The 27,994-nt window shown below is 47.5% G+C and overlaps 2 protein-coding genes across 2 annotated transcripts in view; one reads left to right on the top strand and one right to left on the bottom strand.

Moving 5' to 3' along the window:
* Positions 1–12,817, top strand: part of GPC1 (glypican 1) — a 156,345-nt gene extending 143,528 nt beyond the window's left edge. The window contains exons 3-9 of the mRNA XM_036767540.1: positions 368–759; positions 2,602–2,767; positions 3,832–3,962; positions 4,678–4,797; positions 5,543–5,676; positions 7,374–7,549; positions 8,066–12,817. Coding sequence (XP_036623435.1) covers positions 368–759; positions 2,602–2,767; positions 3,832–3,962; positions 4,678–4,797; positions 5,543–5,676; positions 7,374–7,549; positions 8,066–8,280 — 1,334 coding nt within the window. The 3' untranslated portion in view covers positions 8,281–12,817. The remainder of the gene's footprint in view (positions 1–367; positions 760–2,601; positions 2,768–3,831; positions 3,963–4,677; positions 4,798–5,542; positions 5,677–7,373; positions 7,550–8,065) is intronic.
* A 3,660-nt stretch (positions 12,818–16,477) lies between these two features.
* Positions 16,478–27,994, bottom strand: part of ANKMY1 (ankyrin repeat and MYND domain containing 1) — a 126,142-nt gene continuing 114,625 nt past the window's right edge. Inside the window, exons 16-17 of the mRNA XM_036768048.1 lie at positions 25,666–25,814; positions 16,478–16,713 (exon numbers count right to left, since the gene is read on the bottom strand). Of these exons, the coding sequence (XP_036623943.1) occupies positions 16,478–16,713; positions 25,666–25,814 (385 nt within the window). The remainder of the gene's footprint in view (positions 16,714–25,665; positions 25,815–27,994) is intronic.

The raw sequence follows: 27,994 nt of genomic DNA, 5'->3' as shown, positions 1-27,994 counted from the left end.
GGTGGAGTAGTTAGGCTCTACAATTCTGTCCTTCCTGTCTTCCTTTTCCCCAGCCCCCTGTTTAAGTCACATGGAACTAGGGGAAAGAGGGCTGGCTGTAGAGTCAGAGGGTCTGGGTTCAAATTATGCCTCTGATTCATTTAATCTCCGTTGGCCTCAGTTCCCCCTTCTGCAAAATGAGGGGATTGGTGTGGTTGGCCAGTGAGGTCCCTTCCGGCGCTGGCTCTCTGATCTTATGACCTGCGGTTACTGAGTGGCCTGGGGATGGGGGTGCTTGAATTGGGTCCATTGAGGCTTTGGCAGCTTGGGGCGGAGCAGGGTTTGGTTCTGTGCTCGTTCATGACCCCTCTTTTCTGTTTCCCCGAAGGTCATTTCCAGGACCTGCTGAACAAGTCGGAGCGGGCTCTCCAGGACACGTTCCCCGGGGTCCACGGGGACCTGTACACCCAGAACTCGCGGCTGTTCAGGGATCTGTACTCGGAGCTGCGCCGCTATTATCGGGGGGCCAACATCAACCTGGAAGAGGCGCTGGCCGAGTTCTGGGCGCGCCTGCTAGAGCGGCTTTTCAAGCAGCTGCACCCCCAGTACGTGCTTCCAGACGAGTACCTGGATTGCATGGGCAAGCAGGCGGAAGCCTACAAGCCGTTCGGCGAGGCGCCCAGAGAGCTCAAGCTCCGCGCGACGAGGGCCTTCGTGGCCGTGCGCTCCTTTGTGCAGGGCCTGGGCGTGGCCATCGATGTGGTCAGGAAGGTGTCCCAGGTGAGTGCTGGTCGCAGGTGCGAGCCCGCCCCCCCCCCCATCCATTTAAAAAACAAAGCCCGTTATGCACCAATCAATCAGCAAGCATTTATTAAGCACCTTCTGTGTGCCAGGCACATAGCCCGAACCGTGATGGGCCCTGCCTTAAGAGCGCTTCCATTCATCAATGCCCGTCCTCAGTGCAACACCAAGAATGCAGAACCAGGCACGACCTCCGCAGATGGGTCTCGAATGTCCTTTTTGGGGAGCCCAGAATCCCCTCCAAGCCCAAGCAAGGCACCTCAGGAAGACTCTATTACCCTACATTCACCATTATCATCCTGTGTTCCTCTCATTAGGGTAGTAAGGAAAGAGGGTCGGCCAGTCTTACCTCCTGGCTGTGGGGCCCTGGGCCAGTCCCTGGCCCTCCCAGCATGCCAAGCAACTCCCTAAGAATGTATCTTCATAAGGTACCTTAGAAGTTGCTGAATCCAAATAACCCCCTCTTTTTACAGCTGAGTGACAGAGAGGTGGCCTCAGAGTCAGAAAGTCCCGAGTGTGAGTGCTACCTCTGAATTATATGACTCTGTGACACCATCTGGTTATCAAGAGCACAGTCAACCTTCCAAGACAATAAATTTCAGGGCCCATTTCCTTCAGCCTTGGTAGAGGGAGTTTACTATATCAATGTAATCACAGATGGGCTAAAAATAATCCACATCTAATTCATATCACAAAGAGAAAATTGTACATATGCCCAATACAGAAAAGGGAGGCCAGTGGAGAGGGTAAAGCCTGGTAGGGCTGATCACCCTAGAAGACATCAGTGTGTCCATCTGGGGGCTGCCCCAATGGGTAGTTCATAGAACCAAGTTTGGAGCTGGAAGGAACCTCAGAAGTCACCTCTCCCTCTTTTTACAGCTGAGGAAACTGAGGACTGTCTTTGTATAATCCCAGTAGAACCCAAGCTTGTTGAGGACAGGAGCCTCTCCTGTGCCTAACACAGGTGCCTACAAAATGCTTGCCAGATTTTCACCAGCTGTGGAAATGCCCATCACCCATCCTGAGAATTGGAGGCTTCTCAGAAAGGCCAGGAGATGGGAGCTGCTAGCCCCGTTGGACACAGAAGAAGTAGATAGGGTTTGACCTGGGCGTGAACCTTATATTTCCCCATAAAGGAGGCCGGGCCCTCTTCGAGGATGGGTGCATGTCCCTGGCCAAGTGGCTGGTACAACAGTCTTCTAGGAGGGCCCCTGCCCACCCCATTCCTGGAGCTCAGGACATCGATGCCGTCTTCTGTGGCATTAGTCCCTAAGCTTCTCCTTGATTGGTGTCCCATCTTGTTCTCAGGTTCCATACCCAAAACTGGAGCAGCTGCCCTCCCAGGCCAGGTCTCCAGGCCCTGCCCTGGGACTAGCCATGGGTACCTGGCCCAGCCCCGACAGGCCCATCTGCAGGTCAGCCCGAGGGAGTGGGAGACAGAAGCAGAGACCCAGAGCAAGTACTAACTCCAGCTTGTCTGGACCTGTTGAGTACCTGCCCCTGGGCCCTCACCTGAATCCTCCCACCCGACAGACTCCTCTTCGACATAATATTGTGCCGCCTGGATCCAACTGTTCCTTAGCTACTAAATGTCTGCTAGATAGCCTCATAGATCCTTTCCAGATCAAGCCAGCTGGCCTCAGTTTCCTCATTGGTAAAATGGCCTCTAACGTCCTTCCTAGATCTAGAACCCTAGAATTCACAATTCCGTCCTCGTCTTCCCTCCAGTGTCTGATTCTCCGGATGACGCTCTCCTCCTTGATCCTCGCACGGGTGGCCTGGCCCGTTGGGTGATGTTGACTGTGCCCCTTCTGCTTGCAGGTCCCTCTGGGCCAAGAGTGCTCTCGTGCCATCATGAAGCTGCTTTACTGCTCCCATTGCCTGGGCGTCCAGAGCCCCCAGCCATGTTCTGGCTATTGCCGCAACGTGATGAAAGGCTGCCTGGCCAACCAGGCCGACCTGGACACGGAGTGGAGGAACCTGCTGGGTGAGAGCTTCCTCCAGCCCCAGTCATCCCTCCTGCCCTTCCCTCTGCTCCCCCCATCTGACCTCTTACCCTGCCTGAGACCCCACTGTCCTCCATAGGCACCTCCATCTCCCCCACTACCCTGGCCCCTTCATTCCCCAACTCCATCTCATCCCGTCCCATCATTCTAGGCTGCCTTTTACACACGCACAGGAAATGAGACCTATCAGGCTATGTCCTACATCACAGGGATAAGGGGTTCCTTGAACCCTCTTTGGAAAAGCCTTCCCCATAAGGAGTGATGTCCCACCCCAACCAATCTGAGCTTCTACAGAAATAGTGTGAGAACCATATTATCCATCCAAGTTCCATTGGTCTTTTTTCCTTGGAAAATTGGTCTTCAAGCCCTCTTAGAGTGGAGACCACGGGCCCTCCCTCTCCTGCCCCTGCTCCCCCCAACAACATATCACTGAGGACAGGACTAGGCACATATCTGGCATGGAGGGTATGTGTGTTGAGTACAGATTAGCTTAGAAGAGTAAGAGATAGGAGACATCAAGGCACACTTTAACTGGCCTGGGTCTGGTTTTTTCTTGGTCCCATTCATTTGAGACGTCCAGCACCCCCTTCTAGGACCTAGTCTCCGATTTACCCAGAGGATCCTTCTCTAACCTGCTTTTTGGGGCTAGCTCAGCGCACCCAGCACAAAGGGAAGGCCCTAGGAGAGATGCCACCATCCTAGGAGAAACATCCGAAGCCCAGTGTGGGCCCCATGCCTACTGAAGGGCTGTAGTTATCTCATGCCCAGTAGGCTCCCTGACTGGGAGCCAAGTCACAGGACAGGGATCCTCTGGGGTGTCCCCTCATAACTTTTTATTGTGTCCTTTAGCAATCCTGTGAAGCTTCAAACATAGGATTGCAAAGGAAACCAAAGGTGGGTGAAAATAAAGATGTCCTTTTACCCATCCAAGTTCACAGATCCCTACATGGTTCCTTATTTCCTCCCCCCAAGAGAGCATGCATGTATCCTGGCAGAGCATACGCTCCCCCACTGATGCCTCTGGGTGTGTTCTCCACCCCCCCAGACTCCATGCTGCTTGTGGCTGACAAGTTCAATGGCCAGACAAGCATAGAGAGCACAATTGGGACAATCCACGTGCGGATCTCAGAGGCCATCACTGCCCTCCAAGACAACAAGGACGCACTCACAGCCAAGGTGGGAACACCTGCCCATGGAGGGGTCAGAAGGGAAGGGGACAGGGAAAGGTCAGTCCAGGTTCAGGCCCCATCAGGCAAACACCCACACAGAGGTACATGGAGGGTTCAAGGGACAAAGATGGCGCTCGGCATGGTCATGCCTCCACCCAGAGCACCACGTACACAGACAATCAGAAAAACACAATTTCCTTTCTCTAAAATGGGCCACTAGAGGCAAGGTGATAAGACCTTGGGATGTCTCAGTCACCCCAAGGTGGCCCTCTTACTGCTCTCAACGGTCAGAATGTGCTGATCAGCATTGACAGAGGGCATTCACCAGGCACGCTAACACCAACATCATAGGTCTGGTACCAGCAGAGTTGCTGATGAGGAGAGAATGTTTCCACACTGGGAGTTCCCATTACTTACCCCCTAAAATCCCCATTGTGGACCTGTGCACATGCCTATACTGGTGGTGTAAGGCAAGAAGTAGAGGGAAAAGCAGGGGCCTACCTCCTACGTCACTCATCTGTTAAAGGAGAAGGTGGGACCGGATAATCACTTCAAACCCTCCCTTGTCTCCCCCCAGAGAGCAGGGAAGAGGGCTGGGCAATTACATCAAAAAGGAGGAAATGGAGTGGATGAAGGAGTAGAGGGAACCAGGAAAAGCCATTTTGTGAAACAAGATACTGTGGGACTCCTCCTCACTTCCTTGGGGGGCTTGTTTTCTCTAGGTCTTTCAAGGTTGTGGAAATCCCAGAGTGAGCGGCAAGGGCTCGGGCGGAGAGGAAAAGAGACGGCGAGGGAAGCCTGTGGCAGAGGAGAAGCCCTCTGGGATTGGGCTGGAGAAACTGGTAAGTACGTCCCTCACGCACCGCCGACCACTGCACCACCTCAGAGCCTGGGATGGGCCGTCCAACAAAGCAAGATGGCAGAGCTTCCGGCCTCACTCAAAGGTCACCTCCAACAAGACAATGATGTGGCGATAATCAGAGTGAGCATGGAGAAAAGCAGCTTTTACACTGATTGTCTTATTGGATCTTCACTAGCAACCTGGGAAGGAGGGGCCATTATCATCCCCATGTTACAGATGAAAATACTGAGATCGAGAGGTTATAAGTCAAACATTTTAAAGATGAGGAAACTGAGGCCACTTAGCTAATAAGTGTCTAAGGTAGGATTTGAAGCCAGGCCTTCCTGACTCCAGACCTTTATCCACTACAACACACAGCCTTCTTCACCACCATAGCTAAGTGGGCACTTGGCTGCTCCTGGACAAGTCACTTAACCACTACCTGCCTCAGTTTCTTCATCTGTAAAAAGGGGGTAGTAATGACACCTACCTCCCAGGGTGGTTGTGAGGTTCAAAGCAGCTTTGTATAGTGCCGGGTGCATAGTAGGTGCTTAATAAATGCTTATTTCCTTTCTGCCTTCCTTCGTATTTGCAATTAAGCATTTATTAAGTGCCCACTGTGGGCTGTTGCTTCCTAGGTACGTCTTGGGCAAGATCAGGCTCCAGGCTACCTCTGTACTCGATCCCACACCACCATTCAGACTACCCCCTGGACTTCATCTTGTCTTTCCTGTGCCTCTCCTTAGGTCTCAGAAGCCAAAGCCCAGCTCCGGGATGTCCGAGACTTCTGGGTCAATCTCCCTACAGTCCTGTGCACTGAGAAGGTGGCCATGAGCTCAAGCATCGATGAGCGTTGCTGGAATGGGATGACCAAAGGGCGGTAAGGAGCAGACCCTCCCCCTCCTTCCTGGCTCACAGACCCCTCTTCCCTCACCCAAAAAAAACCCTTCACTATACAGACTGAAACTGCCCCAGCCTGCCTCCTGCCCTTCTCCCCACCTTGTTTTGTTTTTTTTTTTTCTTTCCTTCATTTTTGTGAGGCAGTCAGGGTTAAGTGACTTGCCCAGGGTGACACAGCTAATGTCAAGTATCTGAGGCCAGATTTGAACTCAGGTCCTCCTGACTCAGGGACCAGTGTTCTATCCACTGCACCACCTAGCCGCCCCCCCCCCCCATATCATATGTCTCCCCTCCAAACCCCAGGTGGAGTAAAGGGGGAAGGAGGAGAATAGACTTTCTCTCTGCAGCCTGATATCAGAGTCCTCCAGTCTCTCTATGATGTCATCAGTGGCATTGCTTTCCCAGCTTTCTTCTTCGTCAGCTCATCAACAGCTGTCTTCCCAGTGAAGGGGTCTGCGCCATCATTTCTTATGGCACAGGATTCTTGCATTCACGTACTACAACCTGGCTAGTTTTTGCTGACCACAAAGAACAGCTGTGTCTAGATTTCGCACATGTGGGCCCATGGGCCTAGTAGATCTAGGTCAAAGGGTATGTGCAAAGCTCCCTTGGAGGGCTGAACCCCATCCCTCAGCCTTTGGCTGCATAATCATAGATCTATTGGGGCACAAAATTTAGGGTCAGGTGACTGCCGCTGAAATCGTGGACTTTGGGCAGGCCACTTGTAGCCTCGGTGTCCTCATTTATACAATGACCCAGCTGGACAAAGTGATCCGAGCCCCCTTCTGGCTCTAAAGCTAGGAGGCAGTGGTACTATTCACTCCCTAGGTAACCTCTGGGCCCAATTTTCCTCATCTGTAAGGTCGAGGTGTTAGATGGCGAGGCAGCCATGCATGTGTACAGAGGAGGCTGCACTTGCTCCCAGAAGATGAGAGTTTGAATCCCTATTCTCTCATCTCCTGGCCCTGAGACCTTGGACAAGTCACTTTACTGAAGTTCTGGGATCCCTCTGGTGGCTCTAAGGTAGCATCTGTACCCTTTCTCCCTTCCCTTTCAGGAAGGCAGGGTTCACTCGGCCATCTTTCATTACCTCAGTGCCCACTCCAAGGAGCATTGTGCTAGGCACAAGAGAAAGATAAATTTACTTCACAGAACTAAAAAGAAAAAAGATTCAGCCAGGGGTACAAAGAAAAAGAAAAACCAATCCCTGCCCTCAAGAAGTTTATATTCGAAAGGAGGAGACACCCTCTGTAAGGGAAATGCAGAGTAGATGGAGGGTGGCCCTAGAAAGAAAGACATTTGTAGCTGGGGGGACCAGGGAAACCCATAAACGTTTGTATCATGATAATTATAATAGTTAGCATTTTCATCACACTTTGTTTGCAAACAGCATTACATAGATTTCATTTCATCCTCACGATGACTCTGTGAGGTAGGCACTATCATAATCATCCCCACTTTACAGATGAGGAAACTAAGGCCAAAAGGGTAAGTGACCTGTCCAAAGCGATTCAGCTAATGAATGAGATGGGATCGGAACTCAGGTCTTCCTGCCTTGAGGGCAAATCCTTGATCCACAGTGCCAGCTAGCTACAACACAAGACAGTGGCTACAGAATGAAACGGGAATCAAAACAGGCATCAAGAGACGGTGTATGTGTCCCCTCTCCCCACACAGATACCTCCCCGAGGTGATGGGTGATGGCCTCGCCAGTCAGATCAACAACCCCGAGGTGGAAGTGGACATCACCAAGCCCGACATGACCATCCGGCAACAGATTATGCAACTCAAGATCATGACCAACCGCTTGCGCAACGCCTACAACGGCAATGACATTGACTTCCAGGACACCAGTGAGTCAGAGGTCGGGGCTCAGGAGGGAGGGAGGGAGGAAGTGGGGAACCAGGTCTGCAAACCTGAGGTGAGGTCAGCCTCGTTCATCCTTCACCCCAAGAGGGTTAGTGTTGAACGAGCCTTGACGTGGTGCCGCCTGAGGAGTGAGAGGTGAGGATCCACTGGGATCCTCTTCAAAGTTACTGATAGAGGGACCAACATCAGTGATGCTGTCAGAGTCAGCCTGGGGTTTGCCTTGCAGGGAATCTCCACAATTGGGGTGGGGGTAGATCGTAAGCTCATAGATCTAAAGCTGAAAGAAATCCGAGAGGTCATTGGGCCCAGCCCCCTTATTTTGTAGGGGTGAAAAGTGAGGTCCAGAAAGGCACACCACTAGCAAGTGTCTAAGGTGGGGTTGGTTCAAACCTAGATCCTGCTGACTCCCAGCCTAGCACTGATGTCCAGAAAGACAAGGGTCCCTAGGACTCCAAGAGATGCAGGTCCTGCCTTCCCCACTCCCCCATCTCCTTTTACAGGCGATGACATCAGTGGCTCAGGGAGCGGCGATGGCTGTTTGGATGAGGTCTGTGGGAAAAGACTGAGCAAAAGTCAGAGCACGAGGCAACCGGAGACCCATGCCATCCCCAACCTGTCGGAGCACGATGGGAGCGGTGCCCCTGGCTGCACCCGGCCTTCCCCCTTCCTCCTCCTCACCCTAGCCCTTGCTGCAGCATGGTCCCTAGGGCGATAACCACCCTGCCAGCGAAAGGGACTATGGCCGAGGCCGGCCTTTGCCAAAACGGACGGACGATATTTGATTCATCTCGGCAGACGGCGAGAACGCACGCGAGCTCAAGGGGAAGGTCGGTGACTGAGAGTGACCGTGGCCCCGGACCCAGGCAGGAGCCTTCAGCCGCTCTGACTCTCGGGCCCCAATGGCCATACCTGGTTGTTTGTTTGTTTGTTTTGGTTTTTCTGTTTTTTAATTTCATTCTTTTCCTGGGGGGCTTCATGAGCCCTCCAGTTGATGGGAAGATGAGCTTCCCCCAAAGGATCTGCCATGGAAGACACCTGAGCAGCAGCAGCAATGCTGCCTAACACATTAATAGCCTGAGTGTCTAGCAGTAGAGGGAAGCCAACCACGGGGGAGCCGAATAGAAGGCTGAGTTTGAAGGGTCACTGCCCCCTCGAGAAAGACAAGTGCCGGTGCCTTCCTTCCCTCCAGCATCTTTCCCTGCAAGCAGCCTCTCCCCAAGTGGGGAACCACTTCACAAACTTATCCCAAGTCCCGGCCTCAATGCAAAATCCTGCCTTCAACATCTCAAGGAAATAAGTCTTTCTCCTTCGTTTAAAACAAAATTAGTTTTAAACCAGTTGATGGCCCCCTGCCCTTGAGGCGCCCAGGAGTGGGAATTTTATGTTTTGCATGAGATTCCAAAATTCACCCAAAATCTCAACCAACGCTAATCTATGACTATACTTCCACGGCATATGACATTGAAACAAAAACATGCTGCTGCTGAGTAATTGGAACCCTTTTTTGGTTTTTTAAACTGGCACCAATGCCCTTTTCTCAATGAATTTGACGATCAAAGGCTTTATTTGCAAATCATGGTTCATTGAGATATCGATCCAATGTATCCAGGAGGGAGCTAGAGAAAATGGTGCCATGACTGTATTTGGGGGTTATTCTTTTTTCTTTGCCTTTCCAGGAAAGAGCAGCTCCCCCGCCTGGCAGTCCCATCCTTCCATTTCACAGCTGGGATCACTGAGGCACAGATTGGGCAAAAGCCTTTCCTCAGGTCCCACACTGGGTCAGCTGCTCTTAACCACCCTGAGAAGACAGCTGGCCTTCTAGGCCACACCAAAGCATCCTCTCCAAGTTATCATTTTGGGTTTTGCTTCGTCCTATTGCTTCTGATACCATAACTTCTTACTTGATTGTCAGGCAGGAACTCAGATTTTGAGTGTTCCTTTTATTATTTTTGTTTAAATATGCGTAGAGAGAAAGATATCTATTTACCGCTGGCAAAACTTTGTCCTTCATAGGGCTCCAGGGCGGTCATTGGAATCCACAGGTCTGCAAGATCTAGCCTGCAAGTGGGACACAGAGCCCCACAAGACCTATCCAGTGAAATCATGATGGAATTTTATTATGTTACTCATTGGTCTGATATTGTGAGGATTTTTTCTTTTTTCTTCTGGTGGGGAGGTTGGGGCAGGAAGGTAGAACCAAAACGCTAGCTATTACATGTAAGGGTTTTTATAGGCTTGCATAAACTTTTCAATACTACAAGTCCCATTTCCATCGTTAAGAACATTTCCTTGGAATTATTTTTCAAGGAACTTTCCTTTCAAGGAAGACATAATGGAGAGAGAGAAAGACAGCTGACCTGGGAGTCAGAAAAATGTGGGTTCAAGTCATGATTCCTCAGCCAGTCGTCAATAAATAAGTATTTCTCAAGCGCCTCTTCTGGGCCAGGCACTGTGCTAAATACTGGCATTTTTCTAAACTCCGTGGCCTTGGGCAATAACTACTCCATGCCTGGGCAGTTCCAGAAACTGAGAAGTCAAGTCAGAGATCAGCATTCCCTACCCAGGCCCAGCCAGTTCATTTCCCCCCAGCCTCTAAAAAAGAGGGTGTGGTCTGCAGTCTCTCCTAAATAATTAAGCCTTACAAAGTCTGATGAGTTTAATGGCCATTCCAAGTCAGGGCCCCTTTAGACCAGGAATTTTTGAGAAGTCACAGTGTTACTGAGAACATTACAAGCATCCTTTGCTGCAGAGGTGAGGACTTTGTGGATGGGATGCCACCTGGAGTCCTCCTTCAAGCACAAGCAGAGAGCTGCCCATTGGATCCCTGATGCTGCATTCTCATTGGTGCTATGTGTCATCCTTCCCTGTTCACAAGGCTCTAGGCTCTCAAGCCATTGTGTTTTCCCATTGAGGCCCCACAAGGCAGCCATTCTTCCCAAGGACTATGTTTACTCTCTACCGCCATCTTGGCATAGTGTTATCCTGGCCTTTTCATTCCTTTAAAAAAAAAGGACTTTGCCCTGAGAGTCCCTAAGCAGGCATAGGACTCAGATGCCTGAGGCAGAATGGTCCCTTCCACCTTCCTTAGGATAGCATTTATCCTTCCCACTACTCTGGGGAAAATATACCTGACTGGCCTACTCAAGGGTCTTTAAATACGACCCACTGTAACTGATAAGAGGGGAAGTGACTATAAACTCAAACTCTGAGAACTAGAAGGGGACTTCAGACCATCCAGGAGAGGAACCTTCAGGCATTCTCTTGGAGGGCCACATGATCGATCTCAATCCAGGGCCCATTATTTATCAGTCTGAACATGCTAGCTAACAGAACAGCTAGTAGGACACTAGAAACTCAATGGGTCAGAAAACAGATTTAGAGCTGGAAGGGACCTCATCTAGATCCATCCTCTCATTTGACAGTTGAGTCAACTGAGGCCCAGGAAGATTAAGTGACTAAGGTCACATGGGTGGCAAATGACAAAGATTGGATTTTTAGCTAAAAAAATATTTTTGCTAAAATGCTCAAGTTGGCTGGGACTGGCCTGTGAGTCACACGTTGAATAGCTGGGAACTGATCCCCTCATTGGACAGAGGGGGGAAATGTAGTCCCAGAGAGGGGAAAGGATTTGTTTGTGATCACACCTGTCACCCCCCACAACACAGGCTGACCTTGATGGTCACAGGCTTGCCTGATACCGTCAGCAGGTTGGTGACACCTCAAGTCTCCAGACCTTCAGTCCAGGACAATCCTCACAGCCTCCGCTCCACTTCACAGGGAACAAGTTAAAATCCCTAAAGTGTTGCCTATCATTGCTCATAATTCCATTTCATGTCACTGTCTGGCTAGAAAATGAAAATCGCATCATCCGAACACTTGAGGAGGTCAGAGTCATAGAATAGGGAGAGATCTTGATGGTCATCCAGGCTAACTAATGCCTTTCTAACAGCCCAGACCAAGGGTCTCCATGTGCAGACTTCCTAACACCTCTGGGAGATTCACTCCTCCCCCCGAAGACTCCCTTCCTTCTCTTTGAAACCTATAAAATGTCGCGGTTCTAGGACCTAAGAAAATTTCATTACCCAACAAGATCTAGTTTTGGTCATGCAAAAGCCAGGACCCCATGTCTGAATAAGTGGACTCCCCTCAGGCCAGGCCCTCCCTAAGCAAGACATCAGATTACTGCCCCGTTAAGCCAGAGTACACACTGAGAACTCAAACCACAGACGCCCATGATTTTGGCTTTTGTTATTATAGGCCCAAGAGATGGGAAGGAGTTCGGAGGCCATCTAGTCCAATCTCATTTTACAGATGAAGAAACTGAGTCACATGGAGAGTAAGCATCAGAGAGGGGGATTTCAACCCAGGTCTTCTGACTCTAGAGTCAGCATCCAGTCAGTAGATCCACATCTTTTGTGCTCAACCATTAAAATCACTCAACTAACAAGTATTGATTAGGCACTTAGGTATTTACTGTATTCCTTTTCCCCTGCAAGCAGCCAAGCCTATGACAGTCCCCCATGAGGAGACAACACAGGAGAGGTAGAAATGCAGTATCTATCCTCCCACAGTCCACAACATAATTTGGGAAAAATACATCCAAAAAATAGTGTGTCCCAATGTTCTTAATCAGTTTTAAGCTTTAATAATCATTATAGCTTAAAACAGAACGAAGACTTTTGGGACACCTTTCTATTTTGGGGTTGGACAACAAACATAAAACTTTTGCCCTTACGTTAAAGTACTAGCTGTTACCACCTTAGTAAAGGAGACCATTGGGGACAGCGGTTCATTTTAATTTAAATTTAAACTTCCACCCCAAAAATGGAGAGTCAGGTGCCACTGAGTTCACTTTGACCACTCCTCCAAGTCCCAATTTCTACAGGTCAGGTTTAGGATGAAGGGGTGGGGAGGGGTCAGAAGGGGCTTTGAGGGCACCGTTGCTCACCATTTAAGTCACATAACAAACCTTTTGCTTTCTGGTGGGCTTACTAAGGGATAAGGACAATTCAATAAAAATGTTTTAAAAGCCTCCAAATTATTCCTTTGCTTTTAAAAAAGAATGCATCTCTCTCTCTACAAAATGAAGATTTGCTTCACTCACTGGCGAGGCTGTCAGAGATTTCTTTCTGTTACCAAGGTACCTGTAAACAATCTTGCCCTGTTTAATGGAAGGTGGAATGTGTTCTTTGAATCCTTGTATAAATAAAAAGGCTGGAGACTTAAATGGGCGCCGGTGCCACAACCTCTTACCAGAGTTTCCAAAGCCTTGTTTTGTGTTTGCCCAATTGTGTGACTACACTGAGGACATGACCCGATTGTTCCTGCTTTTGAGTTAAAACCTTGAAATATCACTCATGTTGATTTCCGTGTACTCACTCCATGCTCTGAGTGAACATATCCCTGCTATCTGGGAGCTGGCTTTCTAATTGGGGGACACAACAGCTGCAAGGCGGATGGGAGGAGGGGGCCAGAGATGGACAGAGCACACCTGGTCTCAGAATCTTAACTGTGTGTTCATACGGGGCACATAGAACTTTGGAGAGATCCATGATCAAAAACCCAGGAATCAGACGAGCACTTCTTAAGCACCTGCAATGTGTCAGGGGAAGGAGGTGGGGCAGGGGTGGGTGGGCAGGAGAGTGGGGGTGGGGATTACAAAGACAAGGAGTTCTAATAGATAAGAATAAATCATAAAATGATCATAAATACCCTTCTTGGGGTTTTGGCACCACCTAGTTCAAGCACCAAAGCTGAAGTGTCATCGAAGCTGATTTTCCAAATCATCCTGGCCCCACGTTCTTAGGATCAGACATTTAAAGCTGGAAGGGGCATTGGGAGCCATCTGATCCAACCCCTCCATTTCATGGAAAAGGAAACTGAGGCCACAAGGTCACAAAGGCAGTCCTAATTTTCCAATACACTGTCCCACTAGCAAAAAAAAAAAAAAAACAAGAAACAACAACGAAAATCTGCTTCAGATTATATGCAGCACAGTGGAATTGAGGACCGAGAACAGTGGCTTGCCCAAGGTCATATGGCATTAAGTATCCCGTAGGATTTGAACCTGGGTCCTCTGACTCTCCAGTTGGTGATGTTCTTTCCATTACAACAGGTCACCTCCCATCAATACCAGGCCATGCCACCCTGGGCATGTCACCTAACCTCCTCATCTTCCTGAACAAGTCAGCGATAGCTATGGCATTTATTTCTGTTGAGGCTACACTCGGAATAATGCCACACAAAAGCACGCCAAGATTTACTAAGTAGGGTTTCTATGTCAACACAGATGCTTAGATGTAATTATGTAGAGAGGGTGGTACAGTCGGAGAAATATCTCCTATTCACTGTCATGAAAATGGAGATATCCTTTTTGGAAGCCAGGCTGAATACAATTAACAGATCTGAATGGTAATGATGGCTGTTAGCAGCCCTGAGAAGCCTAATGCTGAGGAAAACATGAAAGAGTCTTCTGATCCTTCTCTAGCTCCCGCCTCCCTCCCCACCCCCACCAAAAAAGGTGGGGTGGGAGGGTTGTATTTCTGAGGACACTCGGAGGATGAGGCAAAGAGTGAGATGCCAGGGCAAGGGGACTGTGGGGATGAGGCAGAACACATCAGCCCTGATTTCCTCAGATCCTCAGTCAACAGGGATGATCTTCAGAATGGGAAGGAGAAAGCCAAAATGGTTAACAGAGGATCTAGAAATCCAACGGGGAGAGGATGCCGGAGTGCCCTGGGCAGACCTCAAACAAGCTGAGTCACCTCATCCTGACAAATACATCCCAGGGTACCTAGAGAATGTGGTGGCTACAGCTCCCTGAGATGCTGTCAGGCAGGGATGTCAGACACCGGCAGAGAGGCCCTGGGACTGAGACAGGCACGCAGGCCGACTGTCAAGAAGGAAGGAGACCCATGCAGGTCAGGCCGGCTGTGGGCTGGTGAGCATGACAGCCATCTCTGGCAAAATCCTCGAGCAGCTCATTACAGGAATGGCTTGTGATCACCATTCCAAGCCCACCTGGGCTCATCGAGAGCAAATCATTCCAGATTTCTAGCCTTTCCATCTCTTTCCCTACAAGTTTACCCCCTGCCACCCACCAGATAAGACCTACTGCAGCTAACTGTATGAATAAACTGAACTGCTACAAGTCAGTATAATGTAGGCTTTTTAAAAAATACATAAAGCCACGCTATCCTTGAGGCTGAGTAGAGAGATGAGGCCAGGATGATATTACAGTTAGGTGGGCCAGTGAGTCACTTGCCTCAGTTTCCCCATCTGCAAAATAGAAGTATTAGACTAGATGGCCTCTGAATTCCTTTCTTGTTCCATGATCCTTCAACCAGTCTTTGTATAGCCTGGTCCTCCTCCTCTGGTCCTGTTCCAAGCTGTCAATGCCCTTCTTAAAACATGGTGCCCAGCCCCAGGCAGGATACTTGAGTCCCTTTTTCTAAAGGGAATAATGACTGACTAGATGAATAACTAATCACAGGCAGAAGTTGATTAAGGGATCAATGTCAATCTGGAGGGTTTGTCTCCAATGGAGGGCCCCCGGGCTCTGTCTTTAGCCGGGTTCTAGTCAACATTTGGATCAGTGACTTGGATAAAGACAGAAATGGTCCAATTATTAACACCTTGCTAGGAAGGATGGCAGAAACAACAGCTGAAAAGCTGAATATTCTCAATTAACTGGACTATACTAAACGAGGTAGGATTTAACAGAGGCAACTTATAAAATCCTGCACCGAGTTCAGAAACCAGCTGCACAAATGGAGGTTGATAGCAATGTCATTAGAAAATGTTTCTATGTTTGGGGGTGGGGCGCACCCTGGGCTTTTCATGGACAACAGGCTCAATGAGCACTAAGGTGACTTTAGACCGCACTGACACAAAACCAAATGAGTGGAATGCCATCGTCCAGAAGAAGGAAAGTGATGGGCTTGCCGCATTCAGCCCAGGATCACACCAGTGCTGGGTGTCACAGGTCCAAAGGAGGGGCACTGTGTAAGGGAGGGCACTAAAATCCTATGATATAAAGATTGTTGGAAGGATCTAGACCACAGCAGCCATCTAGTCCAATACCCCCCTTTTATAGATGAGGAAACTGAGTCCTAGGGAGAACAAGTGGATGGCTAGTGTCAGAGTCAAGCTTTGACTCCAAAGCCAGTGCTCCTTCCAGAGTGGTATTCCCAGGGCTTCTTGACCCCAGGTGAAGGGTCAGAGAAGAAACAACATTTTGAAATAACTGCAATCCTGAATGCCACAACTCAGAGGCTGTGTTTATGTGTGTGTACATAAGAGAAGTCTGGAAAGTGCCTGATCAGGATTTAGTGAGGGAACCTTCCTAAGCAAAGGTACCGATGACCATCAAGGAGGCATTGATGTGAGCTACAAGGGCCATGAGGGGCAGTTCCTAATTCTGAGGTCAGGATAAACATTGTCCTCCCATATTCTGATGCAAAGCAAGTCATAACAGAATCGTAGATCATTTTATGGAAGAAACAGACCGAGAGAAATGAAGGGCATGGGATCACTATAGCTCCAGGGGCCCTCTGGTCCACTCCCCCCCCCACCAAGGAAACTGAGGCCCAGTGTCATACAGAAAGTAGCAGAGCCAGAATGAGGACCTAGGACCTCTGACTCCAAGTTTGCCATGACTTGACCCAGAAAAAAACAACCAGGATGAGGCATCTGGAAACAGCATGCCATGAAAACACGTCATCTGCCATATTGCCAATACCACCATGAGCAAACACCATCGAGTCAGATGGAAATGGCTTACGGACCCTTTGGTTCCTGCCTCCACCCACACCACCCTCCATCGGTAAGGATGCACCCATTAGACAGAAAGGATAGCCAAGGCAACTTACGAAGCCTACTCAACACGCACACATTTCTTTAGCACAAGAACATCAGTTGAAACTGTAATTTTCTGTGTATGGGGGTGAACTTGGGGGAGAAGGGCACTCTGTAGGCCGGGTGAATGCTCCGATTTTCACGAGGTTTCTCATCTTCAGATCGATGTCCTTTTTTGTGCTTTTTGGGCAGGTGCTCAGACCTTTGATGTCTCGCAGGATCTTTGAGGCCATCTCCTTTCCCTTCCTGACGTCTTCCTTGCTTTTGGAAGCGGTCATCATGTCACCTTTGGCTGTTAAAGGAAAAAAAAAACCTTTTACTTCCGCAGAGTGATACACACCTTATGGCTGGGAAAGGGTGGCCAGAGCATGGAGGCTCGGTCCTCCCTGGCAAAAAGGCTTCGCTGCAACTCCCACCCAGAAAGCTCAGGATGGAAACCGGGGCTGGCAGGGCAGCCTCAGAGGGGGAGCTGCTATTAGTGCAATAGAGGGCATTCCCTATCACTAGACTTCCTAACCTGACCTAGATTGGGATCAAGGGTAAGGGCAGGGGCACCCAGGAGGTGGAGGAGCTAGGGGCCTATTCAAGGGCTCTCCACACAGTGGCTAGGATAGTAGCTCTCTCTCATTGTTCAGTCCTGTCCAACTCCACAGGACCCCATGGACCAGACCCTTCTATCCTCCACTAATCTCTCCAAGTCTGTCCCAGTTAGTAGCTCTCTCTAGTCCTTGGCCCTGCCCGGAACCCTCTTAACCTCTCTACCAAAACTCTTACCTTAGTTTTAAATACTTGAAATCCTCTTCCTCCACCACCACAGCCCCCATATCAAAACTCAGTGCTCCCATACTTGTATTTCACACTAACCACAGTGAATTACAGAGTCACTAACCAAGGACAGGTGCCCAGTGTCCAAACCTGGGAGCCAAAATCAGTGGAGAAGGAATCAGGGATGCCAGCTCTGTGACCTTGATTTCAAGATGGCATGATCCAGTTCATTTCTACAGTTCAATTCTACAAGTACTTAGTAAGCACTTACTATGTGCTTAATAGAAAGGCAGTGTGGTGTAGTGGATAGCCTCTGAACCAGAAGACATGGGTTCAAGCTCCACCACCGACATATAGCTTTCACTTAACCACTTCACATTCTAGATCTGACAACTCCCAAAGATTATCCATTGGAGGAAAGGTGCCAACCTGCATTTGTAGACAAAGTTTTATCTGTGAGTGTCCTTGACCAATAAAACCCCTTCCCTTATCCCAACATGCCAGATGCTGAGGATTTGTTCCTGCCCTAAATGTGCTTACATTCTGTAAGCAAGAATGGTCCACAGAAAGCTGACTTAAGGAGACAGCATGGAAACAAGGCATAAAAAAACAAAGTAGGCTTGACACAGGAAAGACTTCCTAAGGAGAGCTGTCCAAAGTAGGATGGGCAACCTCCAGAAGGACCCTCCACTGGGAAGATCCCAACCAGAGGCTGGATGGCCAACCACGGGCAATGTAACAGTCGGTGGGGATTTATTCCTTTACATGCATGGGCTGAATTACATGGCCACTAAGGTCTCTTTCAACTCTCAAATCTGGTGATTCTATGACATGAGTCAGGGTGGGATGGGGCAGGGCTGAGTGATGATATCTAAGTATCCTAAGGAAATCTCACGAGGGATCTGAGATTTCACAGCATGAGCTGGTCGGCAAGCGAGACTTGTTTGGCCTCAGCAATAACATCTTATTTGCTAGACTAGCAAACCAACCTAGGATACTGCATTGATCTCTGCATTGAAGCCTGAAATTCTAGCTGGAGCTTTGAAAAAAGAAAAACACACCACTCTGAATATTCAGGGAAATGGGGATATTTTCCACCCACTCGGGTCAAAAAAAGAGCAGAGATGCCTTTACAGACTGAATCTTTTCACTAACTGTTTCTGGTATGGGAGACTTCAAAGCAGACATCGTGTTGGGAACCAGCAAGTCCTGGCCTTCTGGGCCAATCAGCTGCCAACCATGACCCCGTGGGCAGAGTCCAGCAGGAAGTGAGCGTTAGAAGACAGATCTAAACCAAGAGTTCTTTTTTTAGAGCCTGTGAACGTCGATGGGGAGAGCATGAGCTCTATTTTCATTAGCCTGTCACTGAAATTTAGCTTTTCCTTCAATTGTTTTAAAACAAGATTCTGCAAAAGGCTCCCTGGGCTTCTTCAAACCACCAAAGGGGTCCATGACACAGAAAAGGTTGAGAATCCCTAATTTTAAGGCAAGAGCAAAACCCTAAGGACTTTCCCCAGTACCAGGAAGGTATCTTTGACTCTCATCTATGTTAGCTAGGAGGACCTGAGGGTCAGCCAGAGAGTCAGCACTCAAGGTGTGGAATATCCCACCTAAGCTTTAATCAAGGCAGCTGGCTATTTAACAGCAGCCCAAGCTAGGGAAAAAGGCAGATCAAAACAGGTTTCTGATACACACACAAAAAAGAGGTTTGTGACAGAGAATGTGTCAAAAGGCATAGAGATATTGTGCGAGGGAAAAAAACTGAAGTCACAGGACCTGGGTTTGAATCTTGGCTAAGCTATTAAATACCAGTGACCCCGGGCATGCCTGATACAGTAGACAGGGCACTGGTTCTGAAGTCACAGGACCTGGGGTCATACCCTACTTCTGCTGCTCACTCTGTGGCACCTTTCAATTGATCTCCCAGATGCCAACTTGCTCCTCTCTAAAGGAAGTTGTTGGTCTCCAAGTCCATGATTCTATGATCCTAGATCACTTAACCTCTCAGCCTCAGTTTCTTTCACAGAAAAATGAGGGCATTGGACCAGATGGCCTCCAAGATCCTTTCCAGTTCCAAATCCTATGCTTGCAATCCAACGAATGTTTACTGAAGTATCAAACAGGTTATAAATCACCAAACCTCACCCAGTTGAACCACTGAAAGTGTTTTGACTTTGTCCAGGACACTAACCTGCTGGACGACCTTGGCATGGCTTTAGCTATCTTTGGAACATGGACAAAGAAAGTCCACATGGAAATGGCCAATGAAGCAATCAACAATGGTCGCCATGCTTGGAAATTGGAGGTGGGGGTGGGGAGGTGGGGCAGCCTGCCTCTAAGAAGTCCAACAGCAGACAGAGGAAAATAACCAAAAGCTTATAATAAAATGGAGATGCCTTGTGACTCTGTTCCCTGTTAGTTCAGGCTTCCAAGAAGCTAAATGTTGTTGGAACAGAATTCCAACTATCTCCAAAGCAAGACTGGATAGGAAAAGGTAGCTACAAGGACAAAAATAAAAAGTATCTGTCCTTGAGGAGCTCACATTCTACATTCAATTGACAAGCATTCATTAAGCACCTACTGTGTGCCAAGCACTATGCTGAATAATAAAGATACAAAGACAAAAATGAAACAGTACCTGCCCTCAAGGAGCTCACATTCTACATGGGGAAACCATCATGTACACTGATCATTGACAAGCACTCATTAAGCACCTACTATGTGCCAGGCACTATGCTAGGTAGTGAGGATCCAAGAACCAAAATATACAATATCTGCCCTCGAGGTGCTCACATTCTACGCTGAATTGACAAGCATTCATTAAGCACCTACTGTGTGCCAAGCACTATGCTGAGTAATGAAGATACAAGGACAAAAATGAAACTGTTTCTGCCCTCAAGGAGCTCACATTCTGGAGTCAGGGGAGGTAAATGTCATTTACAATAATGATCAATTGGCTAGTGTTAATTAAACCCCTATTATTTGCTAAGCATCATACTGGAAATACAAAACGGTGGAAGTGATGCCTGCCCTCAAGGAGCTGACATTCTATCAGATAGAACAGCATGCACTTCCATAAGGCTGGATGTACAAGGTTCCTACAAATTAAAACAGAAGAAAATGGGAGGGAAGGCATTAGCAGCCATCAGAGAGGCAGCAGAAAGGCTTCATGTGCTTGTCTCAGAGTCAAGGACGGAGTGCATGTGGGCCGGCACATGCACAGGGTATGGAGACCAGATGTGTTGTCACATAGGAAGAGTGGGGTTGGCTGTACCATAGAGTGGGTGAAGGGAAGCAGTGGGTCTAAATGGACCACAGAAAATATTCCTGAAGCAGGTCCTAATTATCCACACCTGGATAAAGAGAAACTGGTGCCAATCCAGAGCCTTTGGGCTGGATACAGTAGAAAGAACACCAGCTCTGGAGTGAGAGGTTCTGAGTTCAAATCCTACATCTGACAGTACCTTGGTAACCTTGGTCAAGTTACTTAACCTTTATAGGATTTGGTCTTCTCCTCTGTTAAATGGGAGGGTTGGACAGCACTAGCTTTGGGATCTTATGATGTGAAGTCCCTTCGACCCAATGGACTTCAGTTTCCTCTTCTGTAAAAATGAGATTAGAGGGCAGGATGGTGGAAGGTGACAAAAAGAAGACAAACAGAAAAGGGAGGCCAGAAGGGAGTGGGGGGGAGAGAGAGAGAGAGAGATGGCACAGTGGAAGTAGAAAGAGTTCTGGGTCTTCAGGCAGAGGACCCAAGTTCAAAACCTACCTCATACTTCCTGTGTGATCTTGGAGGGTCATCTGACTCCCCTAAGCCCCCATTCCCTGCTCTGTAAAATAAGAGACCAATGGCCTCTGGGGTCCCTTCCTCCTCTGAGATTTAGCTGCCACGAACCCAACTCTAGCTGCTTAGGTTTGCTTGACCTCTGCCTTCAGACAGGGACCATGAGAGCCACATAGGGGAAGGGGAAGCAAAACCCTACCATGGACTAGGCTGATATTTCCATTAGCATTCTAAGATAATGGCCAGAAATGACACAAGGTAATCCCGTTAACATGGAAACATGTTTTTTACCCCCTGGAAATGCTACTTCTAAAGTCTGGAGACCAATGCTTTTGGAATAAAGGATGTAACCCGAAGGTTCTGAGATGGGAGGGGGCAGAGAGAGGCAGAGAGATGGGGGAGGAAGGGAGAAGTAGAGAGAAATAGAGAGAGAGGGGAAGCGGGGGAGAGAGGGGAAGAGGGGGAGGGAGGGGAAGAGGGGGAGAGAGGGGAAGGGGGGAGAGAGGGGAAGGGGGGGAGAGAGGGGAAGGGGGAGAAGGGGAGAGGGAGGGGGAGGGGGAGAGAGAGAAGGAGGTGGGGGAGAGAGAGAAGGAAGTGGGGGAGAGAGAAGGAAGTGGGGGAGAGAGAGAAGGAGGTGGGGGAGAGAGAGAAGGAGGTGGAGAGAGAGAGGTGGGGAGAGAGAGAGGTGGGGAGAGAGAGAGGTGGGGAGAGAGAGAGGTGGGGAGAGAGAGAGGTGGAGAGAGAGAGGTGGGGCGAGAGAGAGAGGTGGAGAGAGAGAGAGGTGGGAAGAGAGAGAGGTGGGGAGAGAGAGAGAGGTGGAGAGAGAGAGAGAGGTGGAAAGAGAGAGGTGGAGAGAGAGAGAGAGGTGGAGAGAGAAGGGGGGCAGGAAAAGAGGGAGGGAGTGGGAGAGAGAGGGAGGGAGAGAGAGGGGAAGAGAGAGAGACAGAGAGAAGAGAACTTTCCGAATAAACTCACCTGCCCTCCTCCCCTACCCTACCACCTGGAAGTCTTGGTCCTCTTCTTCAGCATCTGTACACGAATGCACAATTTTAAGAGATTCCCAAAGTGAGCATTTCAAAAGACCAAGCTGACTCTACCCAAAAGTAAAGTCCCAACTGGGACCTTACTTTTATTCAAGGTTCCCCCCCCAGGTGTTGTTACTTTTTAAAGTTTATACTAGGTCTTAGTTAATATACCTCCCATAATACCCTTTTACCCTTAAAAATTTGTTTTTAATTTATGTTGTTGTTTCTACAGTCAGCCTTGAACAATGGAATGAGCACTGGCTCTGGAATCAATGGATTGGGTTTCAAATCCTGCCTCTGAAAGGAGGCTTTCAGAGACCTCTGAAAAAGGCTTGTGATTTTGGACAAATCACTTATTGTCTCTGGGGAGTGGGGGGGTTGGACCAGGTGGCTCTTCCAGCTCTACATCTATGATCCTATTTCACATGGCTTCCCTGGGCCTCAGTTTCCCCATCTGTAAAATGAGGGATTAGACTAGGTGGCCTCTGAGTTCCCTTCTTAGCCCAGATATATGAGCCTGTGACTCTGTGGGAGTGCTCCTTATAGAAAAGCCAGTGAGTCCCACTTTCAGGCAGCACAAATTCAGAATTCACAAATTAGAAAACCTAGTTTACAGGAGAAACTCACCTGTTAGAGAAGGGAGGTGGGCTTGATAGCCTCTCAGCCCCTTCCAGCTCTGCCATGCTGGAATCCTAAGGGCTCAGAGTCAGACTAGGACGTTCTAGGCTTCATAAGGAAAATACCTTAGTAATGGGGAATTAGGGGCTGATATGAAAATCCAGAGATCAGCCCATGCGGGTACTGCAGAGTGTGAGGGAGGGTCGCTGTCATTCCCCACAGGCTAGGCCAGTTCTTCCGTGCCCCTGTAAATAAGTCTGGGCTGGTCCAGCTAAACAATGACAGCCTCTTGTCATCCCAAACACCATATTATATGGCTCAGAGCAGAACCTCTTTGGATGGACTTCACTGAAATCCAAGTGATGAAGAGCACAGAAACTAAATGACTTCCTCATCTTTAAAGATTTCTCTCCAATCAAGAGAAAGAGATAGCAGCACATCAAGAGACTTCATCTTGAGAATTCAACAGATACCTCCTGTCCTGATCACTCAATCAGCAACATTTATTAAGCCCCTACTGTGTGCTAGGCATGTGCTAGGCAAATCAAGTATTTCCTGCCCTTAAGAAGAACCTTATGCTATAGTGGAGGGGGGATGGGCTCAAAGAGGGGGACAGAGACATATCTAATCAGCAAGCACTTATTAAGCACCTACTGAGTTCCCAGTCTCTGTTGTAGGTGCTGGGGATACATAGACAAAGTGAAATAGTCTTTACCTCAAAGAGCTTACCTTCCCCTGGGGAAGAACAGCCAATGGCAAAACCCCATCTCTCTGACATTCAGGTTTCCATTTATATGTGTGCTTGAGAGAGCTGCAAAGTTGGTGCAATTGGTACCTGTTTTGGGGTCATTAGCTTTGAAAGAGTCAATTTAGTGGTTTTTCTCGTCAAATTCCAGGATGCTGGGGGTGGGGAGTATTCGGGTTCATTGAAAATTAACCCTTTGAGTTGGGCCCTTAATTTTTGGAAATCTAACCATAACATCTCCTGCCTTAATAAGCACAGTGTGGGCTTGTAGACAGAGGCTGTGACCAGAACCCAGGAGCCAGGGTTCTAGTCCTTGTTCTGAGTTTTGTCATCGACCTGGAGCTGGAAGGGAACTTGGAGGTCATCAGCTCCAATGCTCTCATTTTACAGATGAGGAAACCGAGGTCCATAAAAGCTAAATGACTTACCTATGGTCAGACAAGTAGGAAGTAGCAGAACCAAGACCAAACCCAGATCTTCTTCAAACCAACCTCAAGCTCATCCTCAAATGAGCCCAGACAAGTTATTTTCATCTCTTTGGGTCTCAGCTTCTTCCTTTGTGAAATGGGGGGTTGTGAACTAGATGACCCCCAAAATCCTATAAATTTGTGTATTAAAAGAAGCAGAATTTTCCTTCAACAGATGAATATCTAGCAATATCCCATGGTCTTTGGTCCAAATATCAGAGTTCCTTCTCAGCTAAAGGAGATGTAGAAGAATAGGAGGCCCCGGGGTAATGTTTGGCGAAATGGATCCCTGGAATTAGCTTATCTTCTTGTGACCTTCCTTTTTGTCCTCAAAGAGGATGGCTTATAAACTATATAGGGGCAATATTTTCAAGATATGTGGCATCTTTTCAATAACACACTGGGGGAAAATATCTCCCGCTCCATACTTCAGCGACCTCTGACTTCCTCATTCCTTCCTTCACCCATGAAGGCTGCCCTGCCCACCTGTTGATGATTATTTGGGAGGGGAAGGAGGAGAAAGGGGAGACAGGGGGTTGACACAAGAAGGACAACTACTTATGAAGCCATTTACTGAGACATGGAGGGTTTGCCAAGTGTATTGGTGAAGGCAATATCTAAGGATTTGTTAAGTTCCCACTATGTGCTAGGCACTAAGGATCCAAAGACAAAAAATTAAACAGATTCTTGAAGCATTAAATCGAGGCATATTCCAAGTCATGTTTTCCCCCCCATCTTTGTCATTCATTATTCAAACTCAAACGGATAGCTTGTTGCTTTGGAAGTTCCATCCAATGATGGAGATCATAGTTGATGTATGCCATCCCATCCTGTGTGTCCATGGCTTCCTATAAGTTCACCATATAGCGTCCCCCTAAAGTGCCAGAGGCCTTCTTTGCTTTCTTCCAGCATCATGAGGGTGCCAGAGGTGATAAATGACAAATTTCTGGTGCTTGAGTATGTTTAATCATCACCCTTTCTTGTTACTATGAAAGTGATCCACATAAAAATGGAGCTTTGCCAAGAGAGGTTGGGGAAAGACTCAACTGTGACGTGGATCTATCTTGACTTGGATGCTTCTCTCTTCAGGGAATCAGGATCCACTTGCTAGGAAAATAGGCTCATGCCACTGAATAGAGCCAGTGGTTCCGAATTCTCTCTTCACTTTCTCCTCCATGTCATATTTTACTCACTAACCTCTTGACACCAGTGAGGAGTCCTCACAACATTTTGTGTTACTTTTTTGTTCTGTCTAGAAACTCTTGATCCTTTCTAAGAGAATAGGACTGTCCACAGAGGTGTTTCTCATGTCCTTTCAATTTCTCCTCTAGCAGACAGATTAGTTGATATTAGCGCACAATGTTAATGAGTGCCTCCGGAAGGAAGACAAACATGTTCATACTCAAAATGTAGATGAGATCATTCTATCAATACCTTTAGAACCAAAGAGCCACAAACACCGTCCAGTGTACAATCTGAAGCATATACTTGGGCTTCCCATCCTCTGTCCGTTATACAACGATGTTGAAAGGCCATGGAGGATCAGTTTGATCCAAATTTACGTTCAGAATGTTTTTGCCGCCTTATGTCTCTAACAACTCAATCTTCAACGCAAGAATGTGTGATGATGATGAAAAGGTATGTACACAAAGGAATGACAACATAACACAGACCACCCTGAATGGTGGCTCATTTTTTAAAAAAAAATGTATCTTAAGCTCATTCTTCTTTAACCATAAATTAAGGCAAATGAAGAATGAAACCAAACTGCAGATGCCTACATCGTGCTCCCACAGCCCACCCTGCACACATTTGAAGAGGCTGCCAAGACTGAATTTACCTGCACCACATTCTCGTTTGTGGGACTCATTCCAGGCTTTTGCCTTACAGTGCTTGCTACAGGTTAAAATTCCGTAACATCGAAGACACGGTGTGAGCCGTACCCCTATAGAACGACCACACTGGTAGCAGTACTTGAAGAAGGGTATCCTGTGGAAAAGAAATAAATCCCTGCATCAGGCAACAGAAGAAGGATCTGGAATTCATTTTCATTTCTCTTTCCTTCTCTCAAATTTCATCTTCCTACCATATAATATTACATTTTAGAGAGAGAAAAAAGACCTAAAAATATAGGCTTGATCTGAGACAGCAGAATGAGCACTTGCTCTGGAGTCAAAGGACCCAGATTTCAATCCCACCTTTGCCTGTTGTTACCTGTTTGAGCCTGGATAAGTCCCCTCACTTCTCTGGGTCTCAGTTTTCTCTTGTGTATAATGAGAGAGTTGGAACAGAGGATCTCCGAGGTCCTTTCTAGCTCTAAATCTATTATTTGAAATTTTTTCAGGGTCATAGGATCAGAGATCTAGAGCTGAAAGGGAACTCAGAAGTCATCGACTCCCCTATTATACAAATAATGATGATGACGATGATGATGATGATGATGATGATGATGATGATGACAACAGCCAATGTTTATATAGTATCTATTATGTGCCAGGCACTGTGCTAAGCATTTCACAAATATTGTCTCATTTGATCCTCACAGTAACCCTGGAATGTAGGCACTATTATCCCCATTTCACAGTTGAGGAAACTGAGGCAAACAGAGGCTTAGTGACTTGGCCAAGGGTACACAAATAGTAAGTATCTAAGGCTGGATTTGAATTCAAGTCTTCCTGACTCCAGGCCAAGTTCTCTATCCACTGTGCCCCTATAAGGAAACAGAGCCTCAGAGAGGTTAAATGGTTGGTCCGAGGTTACACAGTAATCTTCTATTTCAGACAGGGTTGGGGGTTTTAACCTAGGTCTTCCTGACTCTAGTCCATCACTCTGTCCTCTACACCTCACTTCCTTCACTGCAGTTCAATACTTCAAGAGATCCATAATTTCATTCATAATTTCATTACCTCCTCCACTAATGCAGATTGTAACATCTCTATGATTCAGTCAATGGACTCTGAGAGCTTCTACAACAGAAGACACACATTCACTCTTGAAGCCTTTCCAATGTGGAAGGGTCTCCCAGAGCTTGTGCTATACTGGTACAGCCTTCAAAAACCTATGGTTGGTGTTCTGGCAAGATAGTTCAGGGAATGGCCGTGACCAAGCCCTGCTCTCCCTTCATTTGGAATAAGAGGGACTGAGCAATGCTGACAGTGAGAAATTTTATTGTGCCAAATGACAGAACAACCAAAAAGAGAAGGCAAAGGCAGAATCTTCACGTGAGAAAACCTTGCAAGAAAACACCTTTGGACACTGAAGAAATGAATAAGCCCTTCACTCTCCCTCCCCTCTAAAAAAGGCCTCAGTGTAAAGAATGAATACTCTGAAGTAAAAAAAGCAAAACAAAAATTCTCCAGAAGGAAAGCACAAGATTACAACAACAACCAGACCACCAGAAGAGAGAATGGAACAAGGGGGGTTTAGGAACTTAAGAGATATAAAGTAAAAATTGCTTCAGCAAAGTAGGATAGAAGAATGGACCTTTAATTTCATTAATATAAAGAACTCCAGTGTGAGGAAAACTCCATCGCTATCAATTAATGCTGGTCAGAACCTATAGTCTTAGAGTTTCCTAGAATGGTGGTGCCAAACTTACATAGAAACAGAGACCATCAAGCTATACATAAGGATTCCTACAGGCCTCATATTAACTTAGTTTTAATATGTAATAGTATCTATGCTTTATGTTTTTATTTATTTTTAAAAATATTTCCCAATCACATTTTAATCTGGTTCAGCCTGAACTCAGGAGTATCATGGGTCACATGTAGCCCCCATGTTTGACACTTGTAGTCTAGAACGTGAAGAAGGTAAATGACTTGCCCAGGGTCTCACAACCTATATATGCTGTAGGTTAGACTTCAACCTATGTCTTCTTGGCTTTGAGACCAGCTCTTTATGAAATAAGCCACACTGCCTTTCTTAACAAAACAGCAAGACATAAAAATAAATGCGCAAAAAACCTAACATTTCTGTGTATTACTAGCAAAATCCAGGCAGAAGAGATAGAAAGATAAATAGTATTTAAAACAACAAGGTGCATTAAATATTTCAGAATTAAACAAAATAATACAAACACATCACTAATTTTTTTAAAAATTCAAGAAATAAAAGAAATAAACAGTTAAAAGGATATTCAATGTTCATGGCTAGGTCATGTCAATACA

This window comes from Trichosurus vulpecula, chromosome 7 (assembly GCF_011100635.1).
Source record: "Trichosurus vulpecula isolate mTriVul1 chromosome 7, mTriVul1.pri, whole genome shotgun sequence".
Classification (NCBI taxonomy): Eukaryota; Metazoa; Chordata; class Mammalia; order Diprotodontia; family Phalangeridae; genus Trichosurus; species Trichosurus vulpecula.
Note: the sequence above shows the minus strand (reverse complement) of the source record. Positions and strands in the feature narration are given on the sequence as shown.